The following is a 14,430-nucleotide window of genomic DNA, read 5'->3' as shown; positions in this document are numbered from 1 at the left end:
TTATTATTATTATTATTATTATTATTATTATTATTATTATTATTATTATTATTATTATTATTATTATTATTATTATTATTATTATTATTATTATTATTATTATTATTATTATTATTATTATTATTATATAAAAAGATATATAAAAATATATTGAAAATATATTAAAAATATACTAATATAAAGACATTATAGAGAAATATTAAGATTGTCTTAACGTAGAGAAATTATAGAGAAACGTTGATTCGGTTTTTAATTCCTTAATTATTATCAAGATCTATGTCTATACACCCTTATAGTCTGTTTAAAAAACAGAAATAGAGGGCTTGTTCAAGATAAGCACGGCAAACATAGTCTCAGACACTAAGAAGAGAAGAGGTAATTGCATGTGTCAATTGGAAGCTGCTTCACTCCTGTACGTGAATCTATTCCTAAGTTCTCCTTTCCCCGTTCTTTATCACCGCGTGCGTTGCCTTGACGGCCCTGGTATTGAACTCATCCCAAATCCTGTCCCATTCTCTTCTCGACGACTTTCTCGTCGATCGCGGCCTTTAACTCAGGCACCGACATACCAAGGTAGTCAGCGGCGTCTTCCAAGTTCACGTTGGCCTCAATCCGAGTTGACAAGTCACTATCCTTGGTGCCGTGTAGGGTGTCCCATCCATGCTTCGCGCCAAACAAGGCAGCACCAACGATGCTTCCAACGGTTTCGCCTGGGTTGCGGTCATCGGCGCGAGTAAGCAGAGCCTTCTCTTGGGCGCATTTGAATCCCTTGGGCGCGGCGGCGTCGTTGGTCGGAGTAAAGCGGGCGGTGTCAATAGAGAGACCCAAGATCCCCAAAATCTAAAAGTTCAGTGAAGCCATGACCACCACTTTCATCGAATTCCCCGATGCTTATAAGCTCCTCAAAGAAGCATTGGACGCTGCTTTGCCCGATGTCGCCATCAGTGGTTCGGAGATCGCCCTTCGCTTGATTAACGAAGCCGAGACGGAGACCCGTGGTTCCACCGCTAAAAAGCATACCGCTATCGACATCTCGGATGACGAGGAGCCTGACGAGACCCCTACCAAGCGAGCCCGCCGAATTCTGTTCAAGGACGAAATCGCCGCCCGCGCCGCGTCCGCGAACGCTCGCGCGTCGTCCTCCGCCGCGAAGACTCCGACCAACACCGGCATTATCTTCGCCGCCTCCCAGAGCAAGATCGACCGCCTGACGATCGACAGGACTTACTACAAGTACCTTTCAGAGAAGATGCACTCGATTTTGCCAGAGGTCGGTCCGTTTGAAGTCATCAATTGGGGCTCTGGCCTCCATGCCTTCATTTACGAGAATGAGGGATTCATCGATGTCCCACGCGTTGTCGCCGTGATCCGGGCTATGGTCGGCGCGTTGATCGAGAACGACGAACCCATGGGTCGTCTCCCCCTCAACCAAATCTCGTACAATCTCAAGATTGCGGTTGTCACCGGAATCTTCACGAAGTCCGACTCGACCGCCCGCAAAGGTTGGGCCACGGTTCACGAGAACCAGCTGGTTGACGCAATCAAGTCGCGCAGCGCTGACGACATTTGCCTCACTGCGGGTGCCGCCTACATGTACGCACAGGAGCACAGCTACGCCCAGCTCTTTGCTCTGGGAAAAGACGGACTCGTGGAGTACATCAACAACCAGAATATCACCCTCGCGCACATCGGCGCGATCCTCGACGTCGCCAACATTGACGGCTTCGACGACGCCGCTGAGACAGTACAGACAGTCAACTTGTGCCTTGGCTAAACGCGCGCTGAGATGAGGTGGGATGGTGACGGAGGAACAGGAATGGCTATTGCTAGGAATCGACCATACCAAGTGGCAGGCAGGTCGAGAATACAGGTTTTCGGTTGATCGTGCACTTTGTTCTCTTTGTGATTTCTATAATTTGCTACTCGTGATCTATTAAGTGTCTTGACATGCTTCTCAACGATTTTAGGAAATCATTAGAAGGGATATATATACCTATATCGCGGTGGCCTTGCGGAGATATATTTAACTAGTCTTCACTATAGTCGCTATAGATTTCGTGGGCGAAATAGTTTATACTTACGGGGGGTAATTATTAGAACTTACCTATAATAACCTCGAGATTTCACTAGGATTTCTTATTAAAAATAAATTAAAATAATAATATTATATAAGAGATTAGGTTATGAGCACTTAACTAGCGAGGCTATAATATAAGTATAAGTATATTATAAGACTAAAGCTTATAGAGTCCTTTATATAAGCTCTCTTTTTTAAAAAGTTCTTTTATAATACGATCCGTATACTAATTACTAAGTTATTAATATCCTATTACTAGTCGTATCCCGAATTTATTATAATTACTCCCCCTTTACGTAATTTTAATCCCTAAAGTTATTACGTAATATCTTTTTTTAATATTAATAATAAAATTATTAACGTCGTTATTTATAATAAATTCTTTAAGGCGTTAATAATATCCTTTTTTACTTAAGAATAAAGTATTACTCCTATTTTATTATCTAACGGATACCTTATTATTATTATTTAGTAATAGCGCACCGACCGGTTATTAAGTTAGTAATACGTATTTATAATAAAATATTCTAATTATTATAATATATAAGGGCCTGCTTAACTTCGTAGTTATTATTATTATTAAGCTATTAAGTAAAGTAAAAGATTTTCTTTATTTACTAGTTACGTATTTACTTTTTTCTTCCCCCTTTTTATTTAGTAACTATTTTATAAATTCTTTCCTATATAACTATACCTTTTCTTTTTATAATATTCTAATTTTATATTATTTTTTAATTATAATTCTCTTATTATACTATCGCTAAGTATTTACCAAAATATTTACTATTTTACGTATCTAAGATATACTTAATATAAAATATAATTTTAAAAAAAGCTTTTATAATCTCTATAGTAGTACTCCCTATATACGTTACTTAGTTAGTATATATTACGATATTAACGAGCTTATTTATATTACTAGCGCTTACGTTACTAAGTATATTATTTATTAAGTTAATAAGAAAAAGTATTTTATTATAAGTCGTCGAGTCCTTACTAATCCGTTATTAAAGTATTTAATTAATAATATTTTTTAAGTTCTTAAAGAGCTATATAGCGCTACTTAGTTTATTTAGAATACTTTTATAAAGTTTTATAATATTAAAGCGTAGAGTAGTTTTAACTTTTATAAGTATAGCCGCGTTCTCTACGCCTTTAGCTATATTATTAATATATAAAAAAAATTATTACTTATATTACTAATCTGTTAGTAAGTAATAAAAAAAAAAAAGTCTATTTTAAATAAGCTACTTTTTAAGAGCTCGTTACTAATTGCGAGTATTTAAACTTATTAATCTTAATTATAGTAAGTTATTAATAATCGTTCGGTAAGTATTTCTTCTTATTAACTTAAATTTTTTCTTTTTTTTTTAAACTAGTATTATTAATATTAATAATTAAGCTAAGATTATTTCTTACTTTAGTTACTTTTAACTAGCTTATTTTTATAATAATAGCTACGCCACCGCTTTATAAAATAATTTTAATACTTTAGCTTAGTATTATAAAAAGACTCCCTAGGGTATTACTATTATATATATCTAAGAGTTTCTTAATTTCTTTACTTTTTATAAGTGCGTTATTAAGTACTTAGCGAATAAAGTACTTATTTATACCGTTATTATATATAGTACTATCCTTATTTCTTATAGTCCTAAAACTCGGACTCTTATTAAAAAGTATATTCTTATTACTAACTATATTCCTAATAATAAAAACGAGTAAAACGACTTTAAGTTTAAGTTTAATAAGTCCTAGCGCGAGGATAATAACTTTAAAAAGCTCCTTAGTAATTTAGAAAATTCTTTTTTTTATTATTATAATTAGCGCTACTATTTTAATATTAATAATTTACTAACCCCTACTTACGCCGCTCTTTTTAATATAAATAAGAGTTCCCTAGCCCTTAGTTACGTTATTTTAAATCTTAATAAAATTAGTATTACGCTCCTCCCGCTCTAAGTAAAAGCTCTATAATAGCTTAATATAACTATTACTATAATTAAGGTTAAAACTACGGGTCTTAGTTAATAATTTAACGTTAATAAGTTCTTTATAAATATTGACGTTACCTAAGTCCCTTAGCTTAACTTAAAAAACGAGAACGGTACCTTAGATAACGTCCCCTATTACTAACTTATTAATAATAATAATAGTATTATACCCCCTACTTTACTTCTTATTATACCTTTTATTATAGCTCCCGTTATATCTCTTATCGTAGCTCCCGTCGTACTTCTTATTATAGCTCCTATTATACCTCTTATTATAGCTCTTATTATACCTCTTATTATAGCTCTTATTATACTTCTTATTACGGCTCCTATCGTATTTCTTATTATAACTCCTGTTATACTTCTTATCGTAGCTCTTAATAATAACTAAGTAATAAACGCTTTACGAACCGCTACTATTACTATATATAATAACCTATATAACTTTAACTACTTTCTTTTTACTTATCGTAATATTAATAAAGTTAATAACCTTACTCTAAATAATTAGCTTAGTACGTATACGAAACCTCCCCGCTTTTTACTTACTAAGCGTAGTACTATTATTAATTACTATACTTTAAAAATATATACTAAAGCCGCTACTATTATTATTAATATTGCGTAGGTTATTCCCCCTATATAGTTAAATCTTAATAATCCCTTAGTAACGTATTACTAAGGGTTATAATATTATATTTTTTTTTAAGAGTTATACTAAGCTAAATAAAAAGGGTTTTATAAAATATTATTAATTAACTTATTTTTAATAACCTTTTATTACGAACTTAATATTTATTATTCTATTTTATATATATATATTTGTTTTATAGTATTCGAATTTTTTAACTATTTTTATTACGTTTTTAAAATACTTAATAAGCTCTTATATATTATATTCTATAAGCTACCCGGCTTATTTAACGAGATAATATAAGTTTCCTCTTTTATTTTACTTCGTAATAATTTCTTTAATTTCTTAAATATCTTACTCGTCCTCTAACTCTAAAAAATTTACTATTTAATTACTAACTATTTAGTAATTTCTCTATAGTTCGAGCTAAGAAACTAAAAAAATATTATATATTCTTTAATATTACTTTAATAAATATACTTAATAAGCCTATTTACTTACCTTTTTAATTATTACTATTTTAATATATCTTAGTACTAGTTTATTATTTTTAAAACGTATATTCTTTATTAATAAGCTAACGACCTCTCTATAATTAAACTCTTTTAGGGTATATTTTTTATTATAATAAGTTACTTAGCTCTTAAAAGCTTATATTTAAGCTTACGTAGCCTAGGCCCTAATTTTACTAATTTTTTAAACCCTTTTATAAACCCCCTAAACTATAGCCTTATAATTTAATATATATTTAACGTACTTAAAGTAGTAACTATATAGTACTATATACGAGGATATTTTTATAGTAAAGTATTAACTATTATTATATATAAACTCGGCCTTTTTTAACTACGTTACTTACTTATTTAGTAAGCCCTTAGTATAAATTTTTAAATACTTTTTTAATATTTAATAAGTCCGCTCTGTTTAGCTATCTATTTATAAATAATATATAATAAATAGTTAGTAATATATCGCCCGTTCCTTAGTAAACTCCTCCTAAAATACGCTTATAAAAAGCTTATTTCTATTTATAATAATACCTTTTAGCGTATTAAACTTATATTCGACCTCCTTATATAAAATACTTACTATTTATACTACGTTAAATATCTTAATAATAGGTAAAAACTTTACGAACTTTATTATATAATAAATAATAACTAAAATATAATCGTACTTAGTGCCGTTATTATAAGCGCTTAGTAATAACCCTATAATAAAGTTTATAAATATTTCCTAAAATAGATATAAGGGTAATAATAATAACTATAGCTACCTATATAGCTTATATCTTAGGGTTATAACTCTTAAATAATACTCATAGTTCTTAACGTATTTTTAAATATCCCGTTAAATATTTTCTTAATAAAACTTCCTCTAAATTAGCTTAAAAGTTTTCGTAGCTCCTATATAACCTACTCTATAATTATCGTAATATTAATAAAGGATCTCTATCTAAAGAAACTTTACTTAAAAGATAATAAGTCTTTTTTTAAAAAATAGTATACCCTATTTATTAAGTAAATATATTCTTAACCTATTAGCTATAGTATAAACTCTTATTAATTATAATATATAAAACTCGTTTTTAGCTTATAATCCTTTAACGAGCTCTTTAATTTTTAATAAAAAATAAGAAATAAATATTATTTTACCTCTTATAAGCTCTTTTATAATAGAATATAAAATATACTATTTTAGTATAATAACCCTAGCTCTATTTAACTCCTCTTTATCCTTACTAAACTATTAATAAGCGTTTATTAATAACTTTTTTATTTTTTTACTTTAAGTTATTACGGTAGTAACTATTATTATTTTATTAGTGCGCCCTATAATACGCTATTAATATAGAGGAGAGGATTCTCTATTCTTAGAGCTAGCTAATATTTAGCTAGAATTATAAAAGGAGGCCTTAACTACTTAAACGTATACCTTAGTAATATTATTTTTTTTTTTTAAATTAATTATCTTTTATTAAACGTTAAGTAGTAGTTCGCTAATAAAATATAGTTTTTAAGCTAATATAAAGAGGACGTTTTTATAAAGTACTTCCCCCTTTATATAATTTAGCTTTTTAAATAAACCGTTCGCTAAGTTTATTTTCCTTAGTTAGTATTTTAAATTAAAGTTAAATATTAATAGTTTATATACTTACCTCGTGAGCCTTCTCTAAAGGTCCTGTATTAATATACTAATTACTTTTTTAAGTACTTAATAATCTGTTAGGATTATAAACTTTTATAAAAGGCCCTAGAGGTAATAAGCCTAGTACTCTAGCCCTTTTACTATAACGAGTAGTTCTTATTAACTTATAATTTATTACTACTTTATATTTAAAAACTTCCGTAACTAATAAGTAACGGGTTACTATTCTTTATTAACTTATTATAATAAAATTATTATAATAACTTTAACTAAAGTATTAGTTTCTACCTATATAATACGTTATAAGTTCTAATACGTAAGTATAGTTACCGAAATAAAAGCGATTTTTAATTAATTAAATACTTTATTTACTTCCTTAGTTTATTAAAAATCCTTTATTTACCCCTTTTTTATTTTTAGTAATATTATTATTAGTATAACGATACCCGAGTATTTAGTAATAAACTTCTAATAGAAATTATAAAACCCTAAGAATACTTAGATATCCCTAATAAACTCTAGTACTTTTTAGTTAGTAATTATTCGCACTTATAACGAGTTAATCTTAATTCCTTTTAATATAATAATATAACCTAAGAATTCGACCCTTTTTTAATAAAATAAGTACTTCGATAGTTTAGTAAAAAGCCCGTATAACTATAAATATTAAAGGACCTTTTTAATATCCTCTGTATACTACTCCCTTATTATTAAGTAAATTATTAAATTATTTATATATATTATATAATAAATATTTAGTAAGTTAGCGAGCGTTTAGTAAATATACGCTTAGAACGTCGTAAGTGCGTTTATTAGCCTAAAAGGCATAATAGTATACTTAAAATAGCCGTATTAGCTTTAGAACGCTATTTTCTATTAATTTTCTTTTTTAATCCGGATATAGTAATAAGTATCCCTAATATTTATTTTTAAAATCTATTTTACTTTATAAAGCCTATTTAAGAGCTTATTAATAAGCGGTAGTAAGTATCGATTTTTTATAATTACTTTATTTAGCCCATAGTAGTCTATATAAAGGTATAATATATTATCCTTTTTTAATATAAAAAAGATCGGTACCCTAGCCTTATTAACTAAAAATATAATATAACTATTTACTAAATTCTTAGTAATATACGCGCAAAGCTTATTAAGTTATTTCTCGCTTAGTAAATAAATAGGGCTATATAGTAGTTTAGTACCTAGAACTAGGTTAATTAAGTATTTTACCTTACTATATAATTACGGTCCCTTTACTAACTACTTATTAAACGTCTCTACTTCTAATTAAAGTTCTAGTAATAGACCCCCTTATAGTTTAGTCTCTATTATCCTTATAATACTTCTTATAGTAGTAATATATAACATATAAGCCCTTTTACGATTCTTAATAATATTATAAACTATTACTTCTAGTTTAGTAATAGAAATAGGCTCGTATAACTATATATTCGTTATAGTATTAATATAAATACCCTCCTAGCCTATTAATAGCTATAATAATAAAAAGTCTACTATTCTTTTATCCTTATTAATTATAATAAATAATTACTAAATCTTCCTCGGCTACTTATAGTAATTAATAAAAAAAAGCGTTAATTAGTAAGCCTTCCCTTAGCTTCCGATTTTATTTTAAAAATCTCTTAATAAAGGGGCTATAATAGTAGCTAAGGTTAACCCTAAGTAAGTTACGAGCTTAGTATTAATAATATCTATTTCGGAATATATATTTATATTAACTTTTATTAGCTTTTTAGTAACCCCTTATAAAACTATTGCCCTACTTTTTATAATTATTCTTATTAGTACCCTCTTAATACTTAGTATAAATATATTAAGTATATTACTTATACTTATTCGTTTTTTAAAAAGTTAACCTTTATAACTCTTAGCTTAGTAATAACTTATTAAATAGTTATTAACGTTAGCTTCGATTAGGGGTACGTTAGCTTATTATTACCCTAACTTTTTAACTTATTTTTTTAATACTTATTAAATATATAGCTTAACTTATTATATATAAAATACTTAATATTATTATTATAACGCTTTTATAATAGCTCGGTATAGGTATTTTTATTATACGTTTTTTATAATATTACTCTCGGTAAGTTTTTAGAACCTAGCCCCTTAGAGCTCTTTTTACTCTTTTTTTTATAAAAAGGGGATATTTAATATAGTTATTTTAATAACGGATATAGCCTTTTTTTACTATCTTTTTATAACTAGTTATTACCCTTTTACTAATTTAACGACTATAATTTATTAACTTTATAAACTATATCGCGTACTTTTTTAATTAAAACCCTATAATAAATTAAATCGTCCTATAACTAAAATAGTAGTTTAAAAAAGAACTAATATATTTTTATTTTAAAGTTTTTTATATTTTTTATACTTAGGTTATAATAAATTGCTAATTATTTAGTAAAGAACTAAGTAGGGGTTTAACCCTTTTTTAGCTTTTTTATTCTTAATTTTTTATAATATTCCTATTCTTATATCTTAGGGTTTACGTATTATTAATAAACGAATGCTAAGAAGTTACCCTAAGAGAGGGGATTTTAAAAACTCTTTTCGTAATTATATTATTATATTTATAATAATAGGGATATTTTAAATAGGGCCTATTTAATATACTATTTTACGGTACTTTTTATATAAACATTATTACTTACCTCTATAATAATAATTTAGTTTATTATTTAAGTACTTATAAACTCTTTTTTAATTAGTTTATAGTTATAAAAAAGAGGTTTTTTGTATTCTTATTAACTTAAATACGTTACTAATTACTTAGTAAGTTATTAAATAAGCTCTTCGTATTAATACCGTTCTTAGTTTTAGTTTTTAATTATTATTTTTATTATTTTATAAAAATAAGTTATTATTAAGTTTATAAAGTTTATTAAATTAACTATTTTAGTACTACCCGTACCTTTATATATACTTAGACCTCGTATATTTAATAATTAATTACTAATAAACGCCCCGTTTATAATAAATAAAGTCCTTAGGGTATTAATAAGGTAATTAGCTTATAAAAGTAATTTACCCTAATTATCTTCTTTATTTAGCTCTTTTATAAATACTAGCGTTTAAATAGGACTCGCCCTATAATAAGCTCGTTCCCCTAAATAAAATAGGGTTAAGTAATTAACTCTAAATAGTTATAACTTATTAATACTAACGGCTTTTTACTAATAGCTAAGTATTATTTTATTAACGTTCTGTTTATTTTTATAATTTATTATTATTTATATTAATTATTTTATAAAAATAAAAGCTTTAGAATTATAAAAAATTAAGTTATAAATACTTAACTAGCGAGGCTATAATATAAATATAAATATATTATAAAACTAAAACTTATAAAGTCCTTTATATAAGCTCTCTTTTTTAAAAAGTTCTTTTATAATATAATCCGTATACTAGTCGCTAAGTTATTAGTATCCTATTACTAGTTATATCCCGAATTTATTATATACTAATATTAATAATAATATTATAAAAATAATAATAATTATACTCATAATTATAATAATAATTATTATTAAAAAGTTATAGTAAAAAGAATAGTTTTACTTAAAATTATTATTTAAATAAGTTCTTAATTTATAACAAATATAAATAAATATTAAGTTAAGTAGTTATTCGAGTACTAATTCAACAATTAATAAATCTATTTAAATTCTAATAGTTAATTAACTTACTAAATAGAATAAAACTTAATAGATTAAGAATAGATATAACAAGAGAACTATACAATATGTTTATTATAAATTATTCATTATAAATTAGTATAATAACTTATAGTCTTAATCTTTTTTATAGGGCGGTTTTTCATTTAACTATTTATCAACAAATTTAAGAAGTAAATTGAGGATATGTTAATTTACTTAATAAGATAAGAAGTATTAAGTACTATTTAGAAATGTTCTCTTAAGCTCTATCTACTTCTCTGCTCGCTAGGGTGGACTTTAACAAGCCGCCTGCCTTTAGTGACCACCACAACGCAAGTTCTTTTCCAGGCGTACGATCACGGTGCCGAAACGTCCTACCTCCAGCTTGCTGCGGTACAAATTCCAGTGTTTTTCCCTTCGAGAACTGTTTGATGTGTTCTACGCATCGATCTATCGACTTCTCAAGACACTTGGTGTACAACGTATCCTCGTTATCTTCGGGGTCAATGTCCGGAAATACCCTGTCGAGCACATCACCCCCATCAAGCTCTGGCGTCAGCTGATGCAGGGTCGACGCAACCTTGTCTACAGCCCCATCATACAATGCAAAGAAGACGCAGTGGTTGCCCTTGTACTCCGGCAAGTGGCCAGTGTGCATGTTGATCATCAGTCCCGCGCGTGCCATCAACTTCTTGCCAATGTACTTGGTCCCCGAGACAATAGTCAGTTCCGGCTGCCACTTCTCGGTAGCATCCCATACTGCGCGGCAGTTGACGCTATCAACCACCAGATCTGGCGCGGGCGAAACGTGGTCTGATGGCACAAGTTTGTCAAAGTGCGCCGCGCGTCGGACATCGTGACCGAAGAAGCCGCGTCTAAGGCCGTGGTACTGTTGCCAGCAAGCGTCGACAACACGGCCCTTGTTCATCAGCTGCCGTACTTGACCGTCGCTAGTCTCTTGAACACAACGGTAGCCAGGGAAGGCCTGGTCTAGGCGGTATCGCAGGTAGCGGTGCTGAGGACCGTCCGAGCAAACGAGGAGCAGCCTCAGCGGGGTCTTCAGAGCCTCGTTCGTTGCCAAGGCCGGGCTCGGGCTCGGGGTCCGAGATCTGTAGTTGATTGCGGGAGGCAATTTGCCACGATCTGGGTGGAAGAGAATGTGGACAGGATCATGCTCGCCCGAAAATGATCGTAGAATTGCGCGGGCCATGCCGGGCGCCTGAGCAAAGCCTCCCGTGTTGTTGCCACCGGTGACGATGAGCTGACCGCCGCCTGCTGTAGGGATTCTCTCAAAGACTCCGAGACCAGTAGGCGTGAACGGGCGGACACAGTACTTGCGATGTCCCCCAGGGTACATGGCATTCGGGCCACGGCTTTTTGCGACTGCATACCCTTCCGGGAAATAGATGCGCGCAACCTCTTCCAGCTCATCGTAGAGAGCCTTCATCTCGGGAGAGTCTGGGTTTGGACGGCCCAGGCCGACGTAGCCGTATGCGCCGCCAAAGACAAGGATATCTTCCCCAGTCTCGCGGTCTTTTGCCACAGTGATGTTAATATCCTCGACTTTGTGTCCCCTTCTATGGATTTTCATCGAGTTGCGCATCTTTGGGTCCAGGTTGGGTATCTGCAGCCAGATACCTAGGACCCCCTGGATGAGATTTTCGCTGGCCGTTCCCTGGAGCAGTGCGCTTCCGGTCGTACCAGGACTCAAAATGAAGTGATCAGCCTTCAAGTCGCCGTTCTCTGATTTCAAAACCGTCACCTCACCGGCAGAGTTGCGCTGGATGGCCTGGACCTCGCAGTCCCAAATGAACTCAGCGCCGAGGTTGGAGATGGAATCGATCAACTTGCCCACGAATAAGTGAATGTTCACCGTAAAACCATCCACGATGATGCCTCCAGCAAGATGGTCTGCGGCAGCAGCGGGGCGGAAGACAGGATATGTCTCCAAGAATTTCTGGGGAGATGGTGCCTCCAGAAGAGCCCCAAGGTTTTGGTTGAGCCCAACCGATGCTTCCAAGGCCACATCCTCGACGTACAGGCGTATGATGTCTTCGTGAAGCCCGACATCCTCGAAAAGCTGAGGCTCGTTCTTCATCAGCTCCCTCCAGAGCTTTCCTGATTCAACGTTGACCTCATGGATGTTTTTCTTGAAGTGTGCCGCCATCCAGCCTGGAACACGCTCGAAAGCACTGACCCAGTCATTCTCTGCGGCGTTGAAATCCTCAGGAGACTTAACACTCCATCCACCTCCGCGAACGGTCTTACGGAAGATAGACTGCATGTCTTGGTAGATCTCGCTGTCCTGCTCGTTGTAGTTGTCCGCCTCGGTGTTTGTGAACATGCGGGCATTGTGGCCGCCGCTCGTGACTCCCAGCGCGGTCCAGTCTTTGAGCTGGCAAGCCCGAGGGTCGGGACCTTGGTCGACGACGCGAACTTTGTAACCGCGCTTGGCAAGGAGATGAGCGGCGATGAGGTTCATGATGCCGGCGCCGATCAGCAAAACGTTGATTTCGCTAGGTGAAGACCCCTTGGTCTCGATGTTGTCGTTGACGCGTTGACTATCAGCTTCGGCACGGGCCCTGGCGTAAAGCATCTCTGCTTCACGAAGGACAGCTTCTTCCCAATCCTTCTTTGAGAGACCATCCACGTGCTCAGGGAAGGCGGCGATGTGGTACAAGCGGCCCCTAGCATGGTGTCTCAAACGAGTGATAGCTTCAACATCTCTCACGAGCAAGGACTTGGGGCTATGGCTAGACTGCTCCAACCACTGATCCATCAGATCACCAGTGACTTCTGGGCCGTCGCAGATCCATACATCCACCTCATTTTGGTTGGACAAAGGGGCGAAAAGATCAGACTGGGGATCGTGTAAGCTGATGTAAGTGGACTTTTTCCTCCCGCCACGAATGGAAAGAATGGTTGTGGTAACAAGAAACCGCATGATGATTTTTGCCTTCTCTCCGAACAAAAGCAGACTGAAGAAAAGGATCAAAGAAAGAAAGGAGGAGAGTTCGTGCTCAACTGATTTGCTTAATTCAGCAGAACCCAAGCACTGGCATCCTGACCTACCTCTTTATAGACAGTCCACGAAGCAACTGCGGCAGACAGCCTTGCCACAGAAAATCGTCGGGAGAACTCTTCGAAGCTTCCCAACACGTTCCGAATCACGACTTGGGTGCCTAGAGCGAGGGGAGGCTGTAGATGCACGACGTGGGGGACAAGTCGTCTCGTCAAATTTTCACATCACCCTTGAGATGACTGCAGCACCGCAGTCAAAGCACATGCAGATGTACGGTGCCACCCTGAACTCGCGGCAAGGAATCCCAAGACATGTCGTGAGATGGTCTTGTGGCCCCTTCCAGATGTTGTGTCCTGCGGCGGATTTCCACGGACTTGCCGCTCGGCCTGACGAATCAAGTCTCGGGACTTGAGTGACTGCGACTCGACGATTATCATTTGTGGCCGAGTCAAAGTTAGCGAGAAGAATCCAACCGCTCTTCCCGAGCCGTCACCTCCGTCAGCAGCTCGTTCAGTCGGACTGCTGTAACTAATGAATTGGATTGAGACATGCTTGACGTTGAAGTCCTACCGAGGCTTGGTGGGCGTGTAACAAAACTATACCCTACTAGCACCTATAGTAATTGTCAATCGTTCGGGGCAATTCGATGCTGTGTCGGAGTCTAGCCTCTAGGACTAGACATAAACCCTCCGAACAACCGACAAGGGCTCTTGTGTGGACTGCTTGTTGCTGCCTAGACGACGTCGAAATAGGTATAGTGGATCAAGGGGATACAAAACATTCCCCTCATTTGTAATTCGCCTTGCTGCGGCAGAATTTTCAAGACATCCGTAGGGCAGAAACACGGTCAGACGTCCACGGCGAAGATGCAT

At 33.6% G+C, this 14,430-nt stretch overlaps 2 protein-coding genes across 2 annotated transcripts; one reads left to right on the top strand and one right to left on the bottom strand.

The window, feature by feature from the left end:
- Positions 1-859: 859 nt before the first annotated feature.
- Positions 860-1,774, top strand: CTAM01_14868 (uncharacterized protein; the record flags this gene model as incomplete). Its single annotated transcript, XM_060530867.1, has 1 exon — positions 860-1,774. One exon carries the CDS (start codon positions 860-862, stop codon positions 1,772-1,774), a length of 915 nt encoding a protein of 304 aa, XP_060374576.1.
- A 9,021-nt stretch (positions 1,775-10,795) lies between these two features.
- Positions 10,796-13,480, bottom strand: CTAM01_14867 (uncharacterized protein; the record flags this gene model as incomplete). Its single annotated transcript, XM_060530866.1, has 1 exon — positions 10,796-13,480. One exon carries the CDS (start codon positions 13,478-13,480, stop codon positions 10,796-10,798), a length of 2,685 nt encoding a protein of 894 aa, XP_060374575.1.
- Between the last annotated feature and the right edge of the window lie 950 nt (positions 13,481-14,430).

Source organism: Colletotrichum tamarilloi (genome assembly GCF_030869305.1).
Source record: "Colletotrichum tamarilloi strain Tom-12 chromosome Unknown Scaffold_137.1, whole genome shotgun sequence".
In the NCBI taxonomy this organism is placed as follows: Eukaryota; Fungi; Ascomycota; class Sordariomycetes; order Glomerellales; family Glomerellaceae; genus Colletotrichum; species Colletotrichum tamarilloi.
This window is presented reverse-complemented; position numbering and strand designations above follow the sequence as displayed.